This window comes from Sarcophilus harrisii, chromosome 3 (genome assembly GCF_902635505.1).
Source record: "Sarcophilus harrisii chromosome 3, mSarHar1.11, whole genome shotgun sequence".
Taxonomy (NCBI): Eukaryota; Metazoa; Chordata; class Mammalia; order Dasyuromorphia; family Dasyuridae; genus Sarcophilus; species Sarcophilus harrisii.
The window spans coordinates 334,208,983-334,227,827 of NC_045428.1; the positions used below are offsets into that span (position 1 = coordinate 334,208,983).

Below are 18,845 nucleotides of genomic sequence, written 5' to 3' on the forward strand. Positions count from 1 at the left end.
AAATTATTTATAATAAAGTAAAAACTAAAATAAAAAAAAAACACATTCTTTAAGTATACACAAAACAGAAATATAGTTCTCAAAAATTTGTTCCTTTTTTCTCCCTTTTTATGCTTCTCTTGAGTTCCATATTTGGAGATCAAATTTTTTTGCTCCCTTAAAGGTAATGTTCATTTTAGCTGGATAGTTTATTCTTGGCTGTAATCCAATTTCCTTTACCTTTTGGAATATAAGATTTCAGTTCCTTTTTTTTCTTTTAAGGTGGAAATTGCTGGTTTCTGATTAATCCTGATTGTGTCTCCTCCGTATTTGAATTTTCTTTTTTTCTGGCAGCTTGCAATGTTTTTTCCTTGGTCAGATAGTTCTGAAATTTATGCATGATATTGCTTGTGTTTTCATTTTGGGATCTCTTTCAGAAGGTGATTGGTCACTTCTTTCAACGGCTATTTTACCTTATGATTCTAGGACATCAGGGCAGTTTTCCTTTATCATTTTGTGAAAGATAACGTCTAGGCTCTTTTTTCACCATGGCTTTCAGGAAGTCTAATAACCCTTAGAGTGTGTCTCCTAGATCCATTTTCCAGGTCAGTTGTTTTTTGAGAAGGTATTTTATATTTTCTTCTATTTTTTTTTTCATTTTTTGGCTTTGTTTGACTGATTCTTGAATTCTTATTGAGGCATCCACTTTCATTTGTTCAATTCTAATTTTTAGTGTATTATTTTCTTCAGTTACCTTTTTTTGCTTCTTTTGTATTTTGCCAATTGAATTGTTTTGTTCACTGCATTTTTTTCCCTTTCACAAACTGTGTTTTTCAATGAGTTGGTATCTTTTCCATATCTATTTTGTAAGGAGTTATATGCTTTTTCCATTTTATCAAATCTCTTTTGTAAGGAATTATATGCTTTTCACATTTCATCAAATCTATTTTTAAAGAGTTTTCTTCAGATAACTTCTGTTTTTCCTTTCCCATACCCTTTCATTTTCCTATTTTTCTTCTACTCTCTTTTAAGGTCCTTTTAGAAATCTTTTAAGAAAGCCCTGTGAAATGGGGACCAGATCATATCTCCCTTTGAAGCTCCATATGATGTTGATTTCCCTTGGGGAACCTCAGGGTTTGATGTCTGTTCTCTCTCTCCATAAAAATTGTCTATGATCAGAGTCCTTTTTGGTTTTTTGCTCTTTTTTTAAGGAGTTGAAATCTGCTCTTAAGGCAAAGGAATGATAGCTGCTTTAATGCACCCTGGGGTAGGTCCTGAGTTCTTCCAGGGTCTCTGTGGCTTACAATTTGTCTTTTGTATTTGCTTTTGGATGATTTTACATCGATCTGCTAAATCACCTACTTATAAGCCAAAGACCCTTACAGAAGATTTTCCAGTATATGGATACTACAATGCTATGGTTCCCTGCCTCAGCTTCTTGTCACAGGTTCCCTATTCTGTGGTTTGGGATTGGTAGACTGTCCCCCTGCCAGAATGAAACAGACCTGCTCTGAAGTACTTCCAAAGTATCGTCTTCTGGGAATGTATTGTGCTCCAAATATTTGTGGGTTCTGTCACTTCAAAAACCAGTTCAGAGCCTTAATCTGCTGTTGATTTGAGAGAAAGTCAGATGAGGTCACAGAAAGCCAATTCTGCTCTTTACCATCTTGACTCCACCCCCTATGGGAGTGACAATTGTATTCTCAAGGAATTGTTTTCTTCAATTTTTATTGTTCCATTTCCATATTGTTGACTCTTGTTTTCATACTTCTCATTTCTTTCAGTTGTTCTTCTATCTCTCTTATTTGATTTTTGAAATTCTTTATGAGCTCTTCCAAGAAGGCTCTTTGGGATTGAGACCAATTCATGTCTACCTTTGATGTTTTACAGGGAGTCATTTTTTCTTCTTCTGAGTTGATATTTTGATCTTCCCTGACACCATAGCAGCTTTGTTATGATCAAGATCCTTTTCTGTTTTTTTTGTTTTGTTTTGTTTTGCTTATCTTCTTTCTTATTTTCTTTTTCTTTGCACTTCCCAGTTTCATGAATTTTAAAGCAAGCTCTGCTCTTTCAGTACAGGGGACTCTGTTCCAACCTTGTGGAACAGATTTGAGCCTTGGGTTTGAGCATAGAGACCCCTTGTATTTGGTGGCTTGCTCAAAGCGCTGGAGGTAGACTCACTTAGTTCCTGATATCATTGCCGGTTTCTCAGGATGACAATTTACCTTCTGTGCTGGGACTGAAAGGTGTTCCCCTTGCTTGCTCTGCTACTGTTTTACTGACTCATGGTAGAGATTGCTGATTTGCTGTAACTAAAACCCTCTTACTGTCTTTCCTTGATGTCATCTTAGTTGGGTTGAGTACTCCTTTTACTCCAGTGGGATTGAACTTTTTTGAAGTCCTTCCATTCTATCTTGAACTGTAAAATTGTTTCTTTCTGTCTCTTTGTAAGCCTATTATTGTACACTCTGTTCAGCGACTTGATTTCATGTGGTTTTTCAAGGGAAACAAGGAAACAGTGAACACATTCTTAGCTTTATTCTGCTGCCTTAGCTCTACCCCTGGAGCCCTTTTCTTTCCTTTTCTAATCAAATTAAACTAAGTTTTATGTATTTTGCTTTTGTTTTTTTTTTTTTTAATAAAATCAAGTTTATTTTTTTATTTTTCTCAGTTTTTATTCATTAGTTTAATAATTCTCTTACTTTCAATTAATTTGATCTTTTCTTTGAATTTCTCATTTAGTATTTAATTAGGAATTTTTAATTTGTTTTTTTTTAGTTTTTCTTAGTTTTGTGTTTAATTCATTGTGCTCTCTTTCTTTATTTTATTTATACAAGCATTTAGAGATATTTTTTTTTCAAAATACCTGCTTTGATAGCATTACATAAGTTCTCTCATTATTATCATTTTCTTGGATGAAATTTTTTTATTGTTTGTATGATTTGTTCTTTGACCCACTCATTATTGAGGATTAGATTATTTAGTTTCCAATTTATCTTTAATCTATTTATCCTTGGCCTTTATTACACATAACTTTATTGCATCATTATCTAAAAAGATGCATTTAATATTTCTGCCTTTATGCATTTGATTTTGAGGTGTTTTTTTTTCTTTTTCCATAATGCATTGTTGCTTTTGTGTAGGTGCCATGTACTGCTGAGAAAAGATATAGTCCTTTCAATCTCTATCAATTTTTCCAGAGAAATCATATCAAATTTTCTAAAATTCTATTCAACTGCTTAACTTCTTTCTTGCTTATTTTGTGGTTAGATTTATCTACTTCTGAGAGAGGGAGGTTGAAATCCCTCCACCAATATAGTTTTACTGTGTATTTCTTTTTGCAACTCAGTTACCTTCTCTAAACATTTGTATCTATACCTCTTGGGGCATATATATTTAGTATTGATTTTATCTCATTATCTATGGCACCCTTTAGCAAGATGAAGTTTCCTTCTTTCGTTCTTTTCATTACATTTATTTTTACTTTTGCTTGATTTAAAAATCAAGGTTATTACTCCTCCTTTTTTGAAAAACTTCAGCTGAAGGATAATAGATTTTGCTCCAGTCTTTTACCTTTATTTTGTATGTATCTCTGTTTCATGTTTGTTTTTTGTCACCAACATATTGTAGGATTCTGGCTTTTGATCCATTTAACTGTTTTATCTTCATAGAAGAGTTCATACCATTCACAATCAGTTAAGATTACTAACTATATTTCCTGCCATTCAATTTTTTCCCTTTTATACTTTTTCTTTCTTTCAGTCTTTCATTACTCACCAGTGTTTTGCTTCTAATTACCTACCTGCCTCCATCTGCCCTCCCTCACCACCTCCCACTTATCCCTTTCCTTTGCTACTTCTGCCTTCCCTCCTATTAGCATCCTCCTTTCTTCCCCTTTCTCTCCTACTTTCCTATAAGATGTGACATTTTTATACCACACTAAATATGTATATTATTCCCTTTCTGAGTCAAATCTGGTGGGAATTAGGTTCAAACAATGTTCATACACTGTAATGTTCTGTTCTCTCTCAAATGCATCCAGGAGTTAAAATCCAGTCCTTTATTGTCTCTTCCAAAATAATCCAGTTAGCTTTCTTAGAGGCCTATCTCCTTGGTTCCAAGAACTCTTGCCACTAGTCTTTTGCCTCTTCCAGCTTCAGCCACTCTCCTTCTGAATCTCCCACTCCTGCCTGACTGCAGTCTCTGGCTTCTCATTCTCCTCAATTGACCCCTGGCTGAAGCTCCAAGAGCTCCTTATATATGATCTCTTAAAGGTGTGAACTCAAAGCTTGATTCTTCCTCCAAGAGAGTGGGATTTTGGGTCCCTCACTTGGGAATCTGGAATGCTAATGTGTGAACTAATTTGTGAACTCTTAAAGGTGTGAACTTAAGTATATAAGCATTGTTTCTATCAATTCCAGTGAGTTAGCACCTTGTTTCAAGTTCTGGCCCATAACAATACACCTCCCTTCTTTTCCTCATTTGATCATTTGTGCCTCTTCATGTGATGTAATTTGCACCATTTTATTTCTCCTTTTTTCTCCTCCAAAATTACCCTTTTCCTACCCCTTTGAGTTTTTTTTTTTTAATCATCACTTATACCCACATCTTCTAAGTATATCCTTTCTAATTGTCCTGACAAATACAGTCCTCAAGAATTACAAGTATCATCTTCCCATGTAAGGATCTATGCATTTTTATATTTAAAACACATATTGACTTTTTTCTATCCTGTTTAAATTTTATGCTTTTCTTGATTCTTGTTTTTGAAATCAAATTTTCTATTCAGTTCTGTTCTTTCTTTTCATTAGAAATAATTGAAAATTACCTATTTCATGGAATGTCATCTTTTCCCCTGAGAGATAATTTTCAAATTTGTGGTAGTTGATTCTTGATTGTAGTCCAATATCCTTTGACTTCTGGAATATCATATTTCAGAGCTCACCCTCCCCTGCCCCAGTCTTTTGTTGGGGAAGCTACTAGTTCATTGTTAAATATGATCATGGCTCCTTGATATGGTTTCATTCTGACTTCTTGCAGTATTTTTCCTTGACCTGATAATTCTGTTATTGAATTACAAAGTCCATTGGATTTTTCATTTTGGGGTCTCTTTCATGAAGTGATTGATAGATTCTTTAAATTAGTATTTTGTCCTCTGGTTCTAGTCTATCAGGGAAGTTTTTATTCACACATTTTCTTTACTCTATATGTATCATATTTCTTGAAAGATGTTATTCAGGCTCTTTTTGTGATCATAGCTTTCAAGTAGTCAAATAATTCTTACATTATTTCTCTTGAATCTATTTTCCAGGTCATATATTTTCCCCAACAAGGCATTTTATATTTTCTTCTTTTTTCTTTTATTTTTAAAATTTTATTTGACAGGTCCTTGATATTGCATTGAGTTATTCCCTTCCATTTGTCCAATTCTAATTTTTAATGAATCCTTTTCTTTGTCAGCTTTGTAAATCTCCTTTTACATTTGACCAATTGTGCTGTTAAAGGAGTGTTTTGTGCAGTGGATATTTTTTTTTTTCATTTTACCAAATTCATTTTTAAAGAGTTGTTTCCTTTCTCTATTTTGCCAATACTATTTTAAGGAGTTGTTTTCTTCTCTCTCTCATTCTCTCTCTCTCTCTCTCTCTCTCTCTCTCTCTCTCTCTCTCTCTCTCTCTCTCTCTGTATTTACAGCTGCTGGCTTTCCCCAAAACATTCATAATTTACCTGCATAGCTCTCATTTCTTTTCCCTATTTTTTTTTATTTCTTTAAGATTCTTTTTGAGTACTTCTAAGAGACCTTTTGAGCTTGAGATCATTGTTGTCCTCTTTCAGGTTTGTGTTCTAATTTTTCCTATCTTCACTATGAAGCCCTTTTTTTGCTCATTAAAAAAAAAAAAAAAGTTTAGATCTACTCCTAGGACACAGGAAAGTTGTGATTGGTTAAGTATATAGTACTATTCAAAATTATCTTCAATAATGATTTGGGTGAGGAGTACAAGGTTAACAAATATTACTAAGTTTGAATTTCCTTTCACAGTGCAGAATGCAAGACACTTGAGAGTAAGGTGAGGGGGATTTGTTACAACACCTCACTTTATACCATACTATTCTCACATCATAGTTGAGTGAGTCAGAGAAATAGATATTGGTCCTCAGTGAAATCCAAAATCATACATTTCTGTGTTAATTTAAAGGTGATATGAAAAATTTACAGATTGAACCATTTTTTTTTTATTTCTACCTATTCATTTTTTTTTTAAGGCCAGGAATCCAATTGCAGCATCATATAGTATTTGGTTGATCAAACTCAGAATTTTCTCACCATCTATTTCTGTGGTTTGGTGAATACCCTTCCACCTAGTACTCAGTACTCTTGAACTAAATAAAATCTGAGCCTTATCCAAAATGTTGTCTTTGTTGGTTGAATATAATTTCCACAAAGTAAGTTTTTAGTCTTCTCTTTTTTTAGATCATTCTTACATTAGTTAATATAGCTCTAATACAATAATCCAAGATTATTAATTGTATTAAAGACTAGGAATTCAGATAGTAATGCTATTATTGCATAAATTGATGAATTGTCTGATATTTTTTACTCAATAAATGATTCAGTAGGAAGGTTGATATGCTTCATAAAATAAAACTAATAATATAACAACAACAATAACAGCAACAACAAATATTCAAAAAAATTCCAATGGCAAATGGAATTTTGACCACAAATTTTCAGTGAATTTGTTTAATGTTTCTTTAACACAGTGCTGGTTGACTTTTGTGTATATTATCTGTGAAATGCTTTTTGGTAGCATCTATTTCATAGATTCCATCTATTGATAAACTAAAATAAGTTGCATGTTACAATTTCAGTTGAGTATATTTGTTAAAGATTTTAACAAATATTCTTTGAAATGATATCTGTTCAGGAAATGTTTCTGTATAGTTTGACAACACATTTTAATATAATCATTTTGACCATTTTATGCTTTTTGAGCAAAGTGTTAACTTAATCAATGTACTTTGGGATTTACTTCCATGTTTTACTTTTTATTTTAGCTGACTTAGACTGTCAAGCTTAATTTTCCACTTTTAAGAAAATTAGTTAGATACCATTAAAAAAGAACATCCTCATCCAAAGCAGTAAGAAAAAAGAATTTTAAAAAATCATGAGCAAATCTTCCCAAATACATCCCGTTTCTATATAACTGAAAACAAATCATTTTAAGTACCTCTCAAAATAATACCATTCTACATGCCTGCATCTAGATTTAACTGCACACAGCATATTCCAAAATTAATATGCATTTCTGCTAGATTTAAAAAATCTGAAAAGGAAAAATATCATGTCTAAATAACACCAAAACTAATTACATTAGTTTATTTGCTCCAGAAATAAGAATACAAATGCTGGTTATTGCACAAAAATATGAAGATCTAAACACAAAAATCAAACAATAATTTATCTTTGTTACTAATAGTCATTTTAGTAACTGCTAGACCTAATAGTCATTTTCTTGAGAAAATAGTTATGAACCCCACCCTCACAGTAAATAGTTGTGTCAAATTAATATTTGCTTAACTTTTTGTCATGTGTTCTAATAGATACAGCACTGAACTAGAAGTCCTCACTAGAGTTGTGACTAGAGTGGAATTAATAACCCTCAGTTAACAAATTATGACATTACAATAAAAAAAAAAAAGTTGTCCAAGGAAATCCTTCTGTCTTATAGTCTCCTAATTTGCAGTTTCATCCCCTTTTCCCCAGACATCATATAATACAATGCTTTTCTAGTTATGTTGCTTTTAATTTCCATCTGAAGTTCTGGTGAGCTTCTCTGAGCCATGCTGGTACTTCCCCCTCTTTTGGTACTTTACTAGGGCATCCTGTATTCTGAAATTGCCAATCTTGCCTGATTTTGTCATAGATACTATAATTCTTATCTGCAGCTCTACCTAGAAGACCCAGGACCTCATTCTAGCTATTAGAGATACATACTAATGAGATATTTGATTTTAGGAATGTTAGTTAACCTGACATGACCTCAATTTCCTCACCTGTGAAATGACAGGTGGAATTAGTTTCATTTATTCTTTCAAAACTTATGAAGCTCCTATTAAGGACATGTGAAGTATTGTTATTTCCTGGAGGGGATTCAAAAAAGTTAATTTGATTAATATAGACCACCCATCAAGTTAAGTTGAACTTTCAATTCCATTTTTTCTTGTTGCTTTGGTCAATGACATAGGGTTTCTATGCTGAATTATACATATAATAATCTCAGCTATTTTTTTTTGTATTTGCCCCAGGAAAACAGAATTACAAATCATACAGATATTTTTATATAACTTCTTCAGAAAGCATCGAGTCTATATTATATATGTAAAATATGTGTTAACTATTATACCTTGAAGAAAACAGATACATATATACATACACACACACACACACACACACACACACACACACATATATATATATATATATATATATATAAGTATGTTGACATATCTCTCTCTATCTACACTTAAATACACATATTGAGAGTAACATTTATGGGAAAAATCCAAAAAATAAAAATTAAGTTTTAAATGAAATAGACTTTATTCTTTTCAACTTTAATTAGAACATTTTTAGTTTTGCCTATTACAGCTTTTAAAATCAATCTAAATAGAACTCATCAGAAAGAGATGAATAAGACAATTCAAATGTCTACCAGTTGAGAAGTTAAACGTCATACATACTGTACCTGTTTAGAAAGCCACACGTCTGATGTCATCTCATATTTCTGAAATGAAACAATTTATTCCATGAGATTCTACACACCTGTATTTGCATACATTAGCAGGATTTAATTTTTTTTCAGTTACATTTACTTTTCCTCTTCCTCTTCATATACTAGAGAAGTCTTTTGTCCTTGCTATCATTAAAAAAAAAATCTGAATGCTTAAATAGGAAATGATAATTATATGATCATTTAACTATAGACACAACTTTAAACTGAATTCTTTCTGAATTTTAACCACTTAGACTAAAAGGTATTATTTTTTCAAAACTAAGATCCCTTTGATTGGTTGTAGTGCCCGAACATCTGTACCCATTTTATATTTTTACCTTTAGGCTTCACCTGGCAAGTATAAATAGTTATGATTTTCAAAAGCAATTGGCACACAACCAAGTTTAAAATGATCAATCATGGACATTACTCTTAATTTCTCTCTCAATGTAAATCATTCATTTTTGTACCTTTTCAGTTTAGAAAATTTAAATACCATAACTTTATTTAAAAATCTACTTTATGTGGGTAGCTAGGTGGCACAGTGGATAGAAGACCTGAATTCAAATCTGGTCTCAGGCACTTACCACTTCCTAACTGCAGGACCCTGGGCAAGTCACTTAACCCCAAATGCCTCAGCAAAACAAAACAAAACAAAACAAAACAAACAAACAAACAAAAAACTACTTTATGAGGGACTTATATATTTCTTTAATGAGATAAATGACAAAAATGTTTATTCAAAAAAGATAACATAATGTGGCAATTTGTCAATACCTTGACACAATTTTTAGATGACTTTGGTTTACATTTGTTGCATCGTAGAAAAAAGGTTTCTATTGATATGCTGGAACTGGAAATTTAACTCTGAAATATTTATTTTGCAGGAATAATATTCTACCTCATATTTAAATATCCCTGTTAAGTAATGGTTCAGTAAATCAGTTCTCTCAGTCTAAAACACTGTCTTCTCAACCATTGACATATTTTGACTGTTATAGTGAACTATACATAGTTGACTTATTGTTCACCTTTGTTGCATGATTTGTCCAAATTTTTATTATTCTTTGAAATAAATATAGCTTAATTTATTGCTATTTTAATAGCAATATTAAATTGTTTGTGTGCAATTAGGCACACAATTGCCTGGCAATAGCCTTATAAAAGGCAAGCAATGCCTTATAAAAACCAGACTAATATATTCCAGAATTACAGAGAATATGCCTAAGAGCTATGACATGTCTCTTTAGATCACAGTTGATCATGAGTAAGTCCAGGATATTGACAAGCTAACAATAGCTGGTACATAAAAGGGGGAATCTCTTTGTCCTGAAAATCCTCTCCAATACAACAGTAAAATTTGAGATGTACATAGGGGAGACATTGGCACTTGTATTTTTCAATGCTCAGAATATATAGACAGTTGTAGGAATATATTGATTGATATCTGGTAAACAGAATTAGAGGAGCATATTTGAAATTCTAACCCTTGAAAATGTTCATTATATATGCAACCATCAAAAAAAGTTGAGTAATTTGGAATTCCTAATTAAGATAAAATGGACACCTTCAGATAAATAACTCATTTACAACTGTATTTGAGAATTTGTAGGAAGCATTAACAATAACTACAATTAAGCCTGAGCTAGGAGAGGCCTATGTATTCAAAGTATAAGGGAGAATTGCAATTGTCCTATTTATAAAGGATAAATTCTATACTGTCTATATGTACTGAATCCACTTTATATACCCTTTCATTTTCTGCTAAGGCACATTATTGAAATGGAAAAAAAAAAGTATTTCTCTCAATGCTAGAATAATAAAAGTTTAGGATTTTATTTAATTTTGGCTATTTGCTTTTGTTCACTTGTAACTATAAGTAGTTAATTAGTAAAGAAGAAAGAAACATTTTTAGTCATAATCAGATGGAAAAATTTGGCATTCACAAACACATATGTTTATATGACTGTACACATATGTGTGTGCAGAGCCTATATATATACATCTATTATCCATACTTCTTTAATTTTATAATATACATATACACCTATATTTATATATCTCTTCAACTTTTAAAAGTACATATAACCAATTTAAATTTATATATCAAATATACATAAATAAAATTGTTATGTAGAGCTGACATTTTATGTATTTACTATATAGAGGGAAATGTATATATGTCATGATTTTTCAGAATATGTATGACATATATATATATATATATATATATTATATGTGTGTATACGTAAATATTTTATATTGCCAACTCTTGCACATGTGCATCTGCAAATAAATATGTGTAGGAGTACATCTATGATCATATTGCTGGGAAATGATGATTAATTAGACATTGGAAATATTTCCTTTACTAACAATAAAAATCAAAATTATTCAATTTTATTATCAACTACCCACCTTATATATAGATAATAGAGATGTAGGCTTTTCCTGTGTATTTATTTTTTTTTTTTTTGGTGTATACAAGAGGGAAGAAGAAAATAAAAATGTAATTGCCACCAATTTTAAAATTAAATTAAATTTCTAAGATTTTAAAGTTCCATTTGTATGACAATGTCATTTTTCTCTTCTAAATTATATTTTGTCAATATCAACTGCCTCCTCACCTCCTTCCTCCAACATGACAGCTAACATTTTTCAAACGAGAGAAAAATAAAAATAAAATTGTCTTCAAGTTAATTAACATTAAAATAATTGTTTAACAAACTTGTTCCATTTGTGGGAAAAGATGATGGATCAGAAATCTAGTACAGGATATTAACTAATGTGACCTTGTTGCCTATGACCTTTTTACTTTAAAAAAAAAAAGAAAAGAAAAGTATATTCTTCTTGACCACAGAAGATAATTGTTCTCCATTATTACTAATAAGCTATAAAGATCAAAGGACTCTCAGTAACACTGTTTTGAATGATTTCATTTTGGAGCCCATATTTATGTTCCTTATATTTCTATTGAAAATTTTAATGATTTAATAAAAAAACAATTCCAGATGTCCCTTTAGAAGGGGACATCAAACAGCTGTTATTCAATAAAAAAAAGTAAGAGAATGCATACTCACTTTGCTACAAGCTCCTGTAGTTGTCTCACAGACAGTCAGAATGGAGATGTTCTGAGGTCTGTTTAACCATCTCACTACAGTCTTGGTATTGCTCACCCACTTCACCATGGTGATATAATATTCTCTAGTTCAGACACAAATTTTGAGATAAAAACATTCAGCACTATATAGCAATAGTTGTAATGCATGTCTTTCCTTATGACCCATAATATCAGTAACTGAAACATCAACTTATTATACTCTACAAATTTTTAGCAAAAGCAGTGGCTTTAAGAGAAAATAATAATAAACATTTCAATTGAGAAAGTATGAAATGTTTTGAAAGTATGTGGTCAGATAACTACTAATCAGTTCTTTGTTACTAATTTGAGAAAACCCACTGGTTAACATTAACATTTTCTATATATGATTTCTCTACTACTAATTAATTCATAAATCATTTAAGGCAAAAACAAATAAAATCAGAATCAATGAAGATTGATACATATAGAAACTGCTGTTATAGCCTCTACTCAAAGCAAATTACTAAAATAATTTTAAAAGAAGAACAAAATTATAGGTCAACCTTATTTCTCAAATTAACTATTGAGGTTCTTTGGGCATCCTAAATAGTTCAAAGGGCTTTAGAGTTATGAAGATTATTTTGATGACATCAATGGCAAATCATAAATTAAATGGATGGAATGAATCAGTCTTGTTTAACTTCTACCTTTCACCGTTCTTTATAACTCTGCTATTCTTTAAAAGTCTACTATAATATTAAGGGGAATAAACAGAAATTGGTTTATTTTTGGTTTGGGGAAAGAAAATGAGGTAATGTGATATAAAGTTATCCTCTCTAGCATTATGGTAATGAAAACATTTGACAATTTGAGTCCTAATGTATATTGTGTCTGTTGTGCTGGGAAAACTCCATGTTATAAACATAATAGATAAATCAATACAGACCTAAAAAAACCTCCAGTGCATATGATGCTATGTTAAAATTTTACTATCCTAGAGAGAATGCCACTTAACACAATGACTGCATTAGAATCATGTGAATGATGAATAAGAATTGTCTCTAAGAGCCTAATCCTTGAGTACTGCTTTATAATCAATTACTCTTCAGGTGTCATGGAGCTGTTAGTAGTCATCACCTATAGCAGAGAATCTCTTAAAATATATAATAAATCAGAGATTGAGTTTATATAGCTAAGTAATTCAATCTTTACTTTTCTAATGATTCTACCTATGTTCTATAGAGACCCATTAATTTGTCATTAGAAAGAGTAGAAACCAGTCCATCCTTTATATAGGTAAATATTTGCTTCTTTGTTAAAATATTTGTTTCTGTGTATACATTTTTTATCAAATTGACATTATTTAGAATGCTTCATTTTTGAGAACAAAGAAGTTGGCCACACAAAATAGAAGTTGATGTCAGAGGACACATTTGTATTTATTGAAACAATTTTTGCCATATGTTCAAGGAAGATAGTGATTAGGATAAGATTTATCCTAGTGAATTATTTTAGTGAGGAATATTATACAATATCATATTAATCTGTAGAATTATTCTGATACAATATATTATAGTAAAAATCTTCCTTATCTATAGAATTGGTAAAGTAACTTCTCAGCTCAAAAATTGTCAGAGCTTCCCAATTCCCCATTCAAGTTCAAACTTCGATGCTTCATTTCAGTTTTTCTTATTTCATTTGTATTTTTTGCTTTACTTCATATTCACTTTGGTATTCCAATTACTTTTAACCTTCTCACCTTTCTTTACCTACACCAAATGGCCTTTTCTCCCACTTTGCATATCAACTTCCAATATGTCCTTTAAAGTCTACTTTTTCCATTATTACTTCTATAAACAAAACCTGTTGCTCATTTAATCATGAAAATAACATTTTGCTTTATGCCTTTCTATATATGACTGAGTTCTTTTTTCTATTTTATATACACATAAATTATTTTAGAGCAGGATCTCTGCCTTATCTAAATTTTGTATCTGCTCTAATGCCTGGCACTCTTATCTATAAATGCTAATGCTTTTAATAGAATTAAATTAGAAATAAAGGAATTTTGTGAGCCAACATTCTTGCACACAATAATCTTAGGCATAGTGATGGAGTATCATAAAGACAAATAAGATTTTACAAATACTGGAGATAAAGCACATGTGTGTGTGTGTGTATATTCATCTATCCTTCTATCTATCTATCTATCTATCTAAACTCTAGAGCAAGCCTCTACTACCAGTGAGTTTCTAAAAATGAGCTCTCAGAGGAGATGGCACACTAAAAAGTAAAGTTAATTCAAATTAACTTTATGTTTGTCAAATAGATAGAATAGGATTACCTTCCTAAGGTAGCAGGGTATTGTTCTAATATCAATTCTCTCTGAGCATTATTTTAAACCAAAAAGGAATGAAACATTAAAGGTTTTCTCTATCTAGAAACTTTGCTTAGTTGCTTGCCACCATTATTTCCTAAAAAATAATTTGTTGTTTGTTTTTGAGAGATAGTACATATTTTATAAATACCATATTAGTGGCACAGTATATAGAGGTCTTGTGATAAGGGAGATTCATCTTCCTAGGTTCTTTTGGTTTTGTTTTATTATTTCTTGATTTCTCATAAAGGAGAGAGAATAGAATAACCAGGGAGGAAAAACAGTTAGAAAGAGCAATTGTGAAAAGGAATTTGAAAAATAATTCTCAGATAAAGACCTCATTTCTCACACAAATATAGAACCAAGTCGAATTTACAAAAATAAGAACCATTCCCCAAAAGATAAATGATCAAATGATCATTTTCAAATGAAATAATTATTTATAGTTACTTCACAGATGGTCACTTTACTGCTTCTTTACTGACATTGATTTTGTATTTATAGCCATATGGAAAATGCTCTTTCACTATTGATTGAAGAAATGTTTTTTTTTTTTTTTTTTTGTAGAACTACCATATGCCTATTAGCTTGACTAATAGAAGATAAAAAGAAAATGACAAATGCTGGAGGGGATGTGGGAAAAACTGAAAGAGCAATTCAGAATTATTCCAAAAGGCCCCATTCATGCATACCCTTTTCTTATCAATATTATCACTAGGTCTGTATCCCAAAAGAGATAAAAACAGAAAGCAAAAGGATTTAGATTTATGGCACTTATTTTCTGGGTTCAAAGAATTCAAAACTAATGGAATGCCATTCATTTTGGGAATGGCTGAATAAAGCGTGGTATATAATTATAATGGAATACTATCTTGTTATTAGAAATCCTGAACAATATTATCTCAGAAAAATATGGAAGGAGAACCATGAACTGAAGCAAAGGGAAATGCACTGTTTACAAAGAAACACATATTGTAGGATAATCAACTCTGAATAATGTTAACTATTATCAGCAATACAGTGATTCAAGATAACTAAAGGCCTTATGATGAAAAATCGTATATACCCTCAGAGAAAGAACTAATGCTATCTGAATGCAAATTGAAACATTTTTTTTTTTACTTTTCTTATTTTTCTTTTTTTTTTTTTTGGAGGGGGATTTTGTTTCTTTCACTACATGATTATTATGGATATGTTTTGCATGACTACTCATGTATAACTTATATTGAATTGTTAACATACCCAATGAAGGTTCAGGGGGAAGGAGGAAAGGAAAGAATCTGGAAGTCAAAGTCTTAAAAATCAATGTCTAATTTTTTTTTCTCACATAACTGGGGGAAAATATAACATCGAATTAAAAACAACCATACAACTCTTATGGCAAAAGTCTAATTATCCATAAAAGATAAGTAATGATCTAGCAGAAGTAAGAAATGATCTAAAAGGCAAATATCTTAAATGACTGTTACTGAGAAATTATTAATTCCTCAGTATTACTATGGGTTTTAGGAAATTAAAATAGAAAGAAATGACAGTTTAACAACCAAACCAAAAACAAAGAAATATTTAACCATTGATAAAAAGAAATAATACTCTCATGGTGAAAATAATATTAAGAATGGAATCTTAAGATTAGTTTTTAAAAGTAATTAAAAAATTAATTAGTTTTATTTTCATTTAATTCTGTATTGAAATCACTATCAAAAGAATTCCACATGACATTTGTATTTTTGTCATATCTGAAAACTTTTCCTCTCAAATATTTAGATACTACAAAGAAAACTCCATTGGATCTAGAATTTTCCATAGTTGTAGAAATCATAAACTGTGACAAACAGCTTTATATATGCAAATAATACTATCACACATCGTTGCAACATATTATATACTATGAAAGACTAAGAAAGTTATCCTCTATGTAGAAATAAATAAGTTTCAAGAACCTATAAAATCATCTGATTTAAAACCTTTTGAAAACCTACATACTCCAAACAAAGCCAAATTTAAAAAAAAAATACTGTTCTTCAAAAGTATAATCAAGAAGCGATATGTCCAATTTTATTACCTAATAAAGAATTAAAGAGAATGTATAGAAATGTTGTGAACTCAACACTAAATCCAAGAAAGCCATTAAATATAGCAGAGAGAAGTTGCATATTATATAGATAAAATTGTATAGTTTATTGCATACCAATAAATTTACTATGTTTTATTTTTCCAAAATAATTTATATTTCTCTGCAGAAACATCATGAACTTTCCATTTTGCAGCAAGTAGCAGAATCAAGACATCATGTAGAGAAGGAAGATTGTAGGTACTTGAACTAACCGTTTTTAAAGACATGTCAGTAGTTCAAAAAAAGAAATGGTAACTCCTCTCATTCCCCCCACCCTAATCATGTTACTTGACCCTGGTTGATTTAAAATGCTGATTTTGGAAAAGATGCTTCAGGAATATATCAACTTTCTATCATCCTGTCATCATATGTGAAATTGAGAGTAGCAACAAAACTTGATTTCTATTTTATAAAATTGCTGGAATCCTTACAAAGTGTTAAGTCATTAGAATTGATAGAGACAATAATTATCTAATTTAGCATGGTTCAGTATGATTGATCTGATCTTACAAGGAGATGTTATGGGCCAGACCTTGAAACAAGGTGATAACTCAATGGAATTGATAGAAACAATGCTTAAATTAACACCTTTGAGAGTTCAAACATTAGCTCACACATTAGTTCACACGTTTGGGAGATTTCAGGGTTCAGTATGAGATATCCAAATTCACACCTCCCATAATCCCACTCTCAGATGAGGAGTCAACCTTTGAGTTTACACCTCTAAAAGAGCATAAAAACAGCTGAGCTCAGTCAGGAGAGTTCAGCTGAAAAGATTGAGAGGGGAGCATCAGTTGGAGATTGAGAAGTCACAAGTCAGAGTTGAGCTAGAGGCAGAACCTGGAAGAGCTAAAAGGCAAGCTGCAAGAGATCTTGGAACCAAGGAGGGAGATAGGCCACCAAGAAAACTAACCAGGCTATTTTGGAGGAAGCAATAAAAGATCTGAACTTTTAATACCTGGCTGCATTTGGAGTGATTATTACTTTGAACCAAAACTAAGGCTGCCTCCAGACAACCTCCCCAAGAAACCTGCTCTCCCAGAGAATGATGATATAATATAGAAAAAGAAGAGAACCACATAAAATCATTAGGAAAAACCTTCTTACTTTTGTCCTATGAAATAATAGATATATGACTAAAATGTATAGTACTCACAGCCCAATATTAAATATAAAGGTTTATGAATGCAAATTACAGAGCCAAGATTGAGGATGATTGCAGATAAAAGAAGACAATTTTTCCCTCTTATGGTAAGTTTATAGTATATGCTACCAAGAATATGTCCTGTCTATTATGCTCTGGGATCCAAAAACTAGGCCAAAATGGAATTCCTTCTTGTCCATTCAATTCTTTCTTTAAAATTCTAAACTAAAGTGCCTCCAATAAAATGAAAATGTACATACATAAAGTAGAAGGGTAAAAGAATTGTGTACATGAAACCATAAAACTCTTTTACATACAGATTATTTTTCTTTTTAACCATATAGTAAATTCAACAGTAGCTTTCAAAATTATCCTATATTATTTCTGGAGTTCTATTTTGTTTGTGTTTTAAAATGCTATGTCAATAACCTTATTTTTTCTTTTCATTTTATTTTGCTTTAAAAATATATTTCCTATTACTTTTCCAAAGCCCTCTAATTTTGAAGGAAAAAAAAGACAGGGAATCTGTAGCAAATATGTATCATCAAGTGTAAACAACATTGGTCATTTCCCAAATGTATTCTAATTCTCTAACTTGAGTTCATCACTGCCCTGTCAATAGGTCAGTAGCATGCTTTATTAATACCCTGGAATAGTAGTTGTTGATTTTAATGAGTAGATATCTTAGATTTTTTTTTCTTTCAAAATTGAATCCTTACTATCATATACAAACACACACATTACACATGTACATATACACATATACAGATCCATTCATATTTTATATGCTTTTTATATCAGTTTTCCATTCAGAACTCATTAATATATGATCATGCTTTTTTGGGAAAATCATAAAAATGAATAAATATACTTTTCTAGAGTTTCCCTGTCTTTTAGGCTCCCTCTGTTCCCAAAGCAATATGGCTAACTCCTTTTTAATAGTTTCCAGATGAAAACAACTTGATTTTTAAAGCAAAAAATATAGCTATCTAAATTAGTAATAAAGATTATAATTTATAATTTAAATTATCTATTTTACAATATAAACATAGGTTCATATTATTGAAATTTTCTAATATCCTTGAAATCCAGATAAGTATCACCAGTTTATCTTTTTGCCAGATTTTGGGACAAATGTGAATATGAATGTTTATTTTGAAAATTATTTATAAATTTCCTGACCATTGAAAATAAAGTATAATATATATGTGCAAATATTTTTAACACACACACACACACACACATATACACATATATTATTTAATCCAATGAGTGACTTTGTTATTCTAAATATATCTGTAGCTCCCATTCTTTTTTTTTTTTTCAATACCATAAAAGTCTATATTTTTTATTGATTAAGGAAGTCTGTTCAATGA

General features: G+C 30.8%; 1 protein-coding gene across 1 annotated transcript in view; it reads right to left on the reverse strand.

Annotated features, from left to right (window-relative positions):
* DPP10 (dipeptidyl peptidase like 10) overlaps positions 1 to 18,845 on the reverse strand; it is an 817,253-nt gene that overhangs the window by 60,207 nt on the left and 738,201 nt on the right. The window contains exons 11-12 of the mRNA XM_031959980.1: positions 11,831 to 11,954; positions 8,724 to 8,762 (exon numbers count right to left, since the gene is read on the reverse strand). Coding sequence (XP_031815840.1) covers positions 8,724 to 8,762; positions 11,831 to 11,954 — 163 coding nt within the window. The remainder of the gene's footprint in view (positions 1 to 8,723; positions 8,763 to 11,830; positions 11,955 to 18,845) is intronic.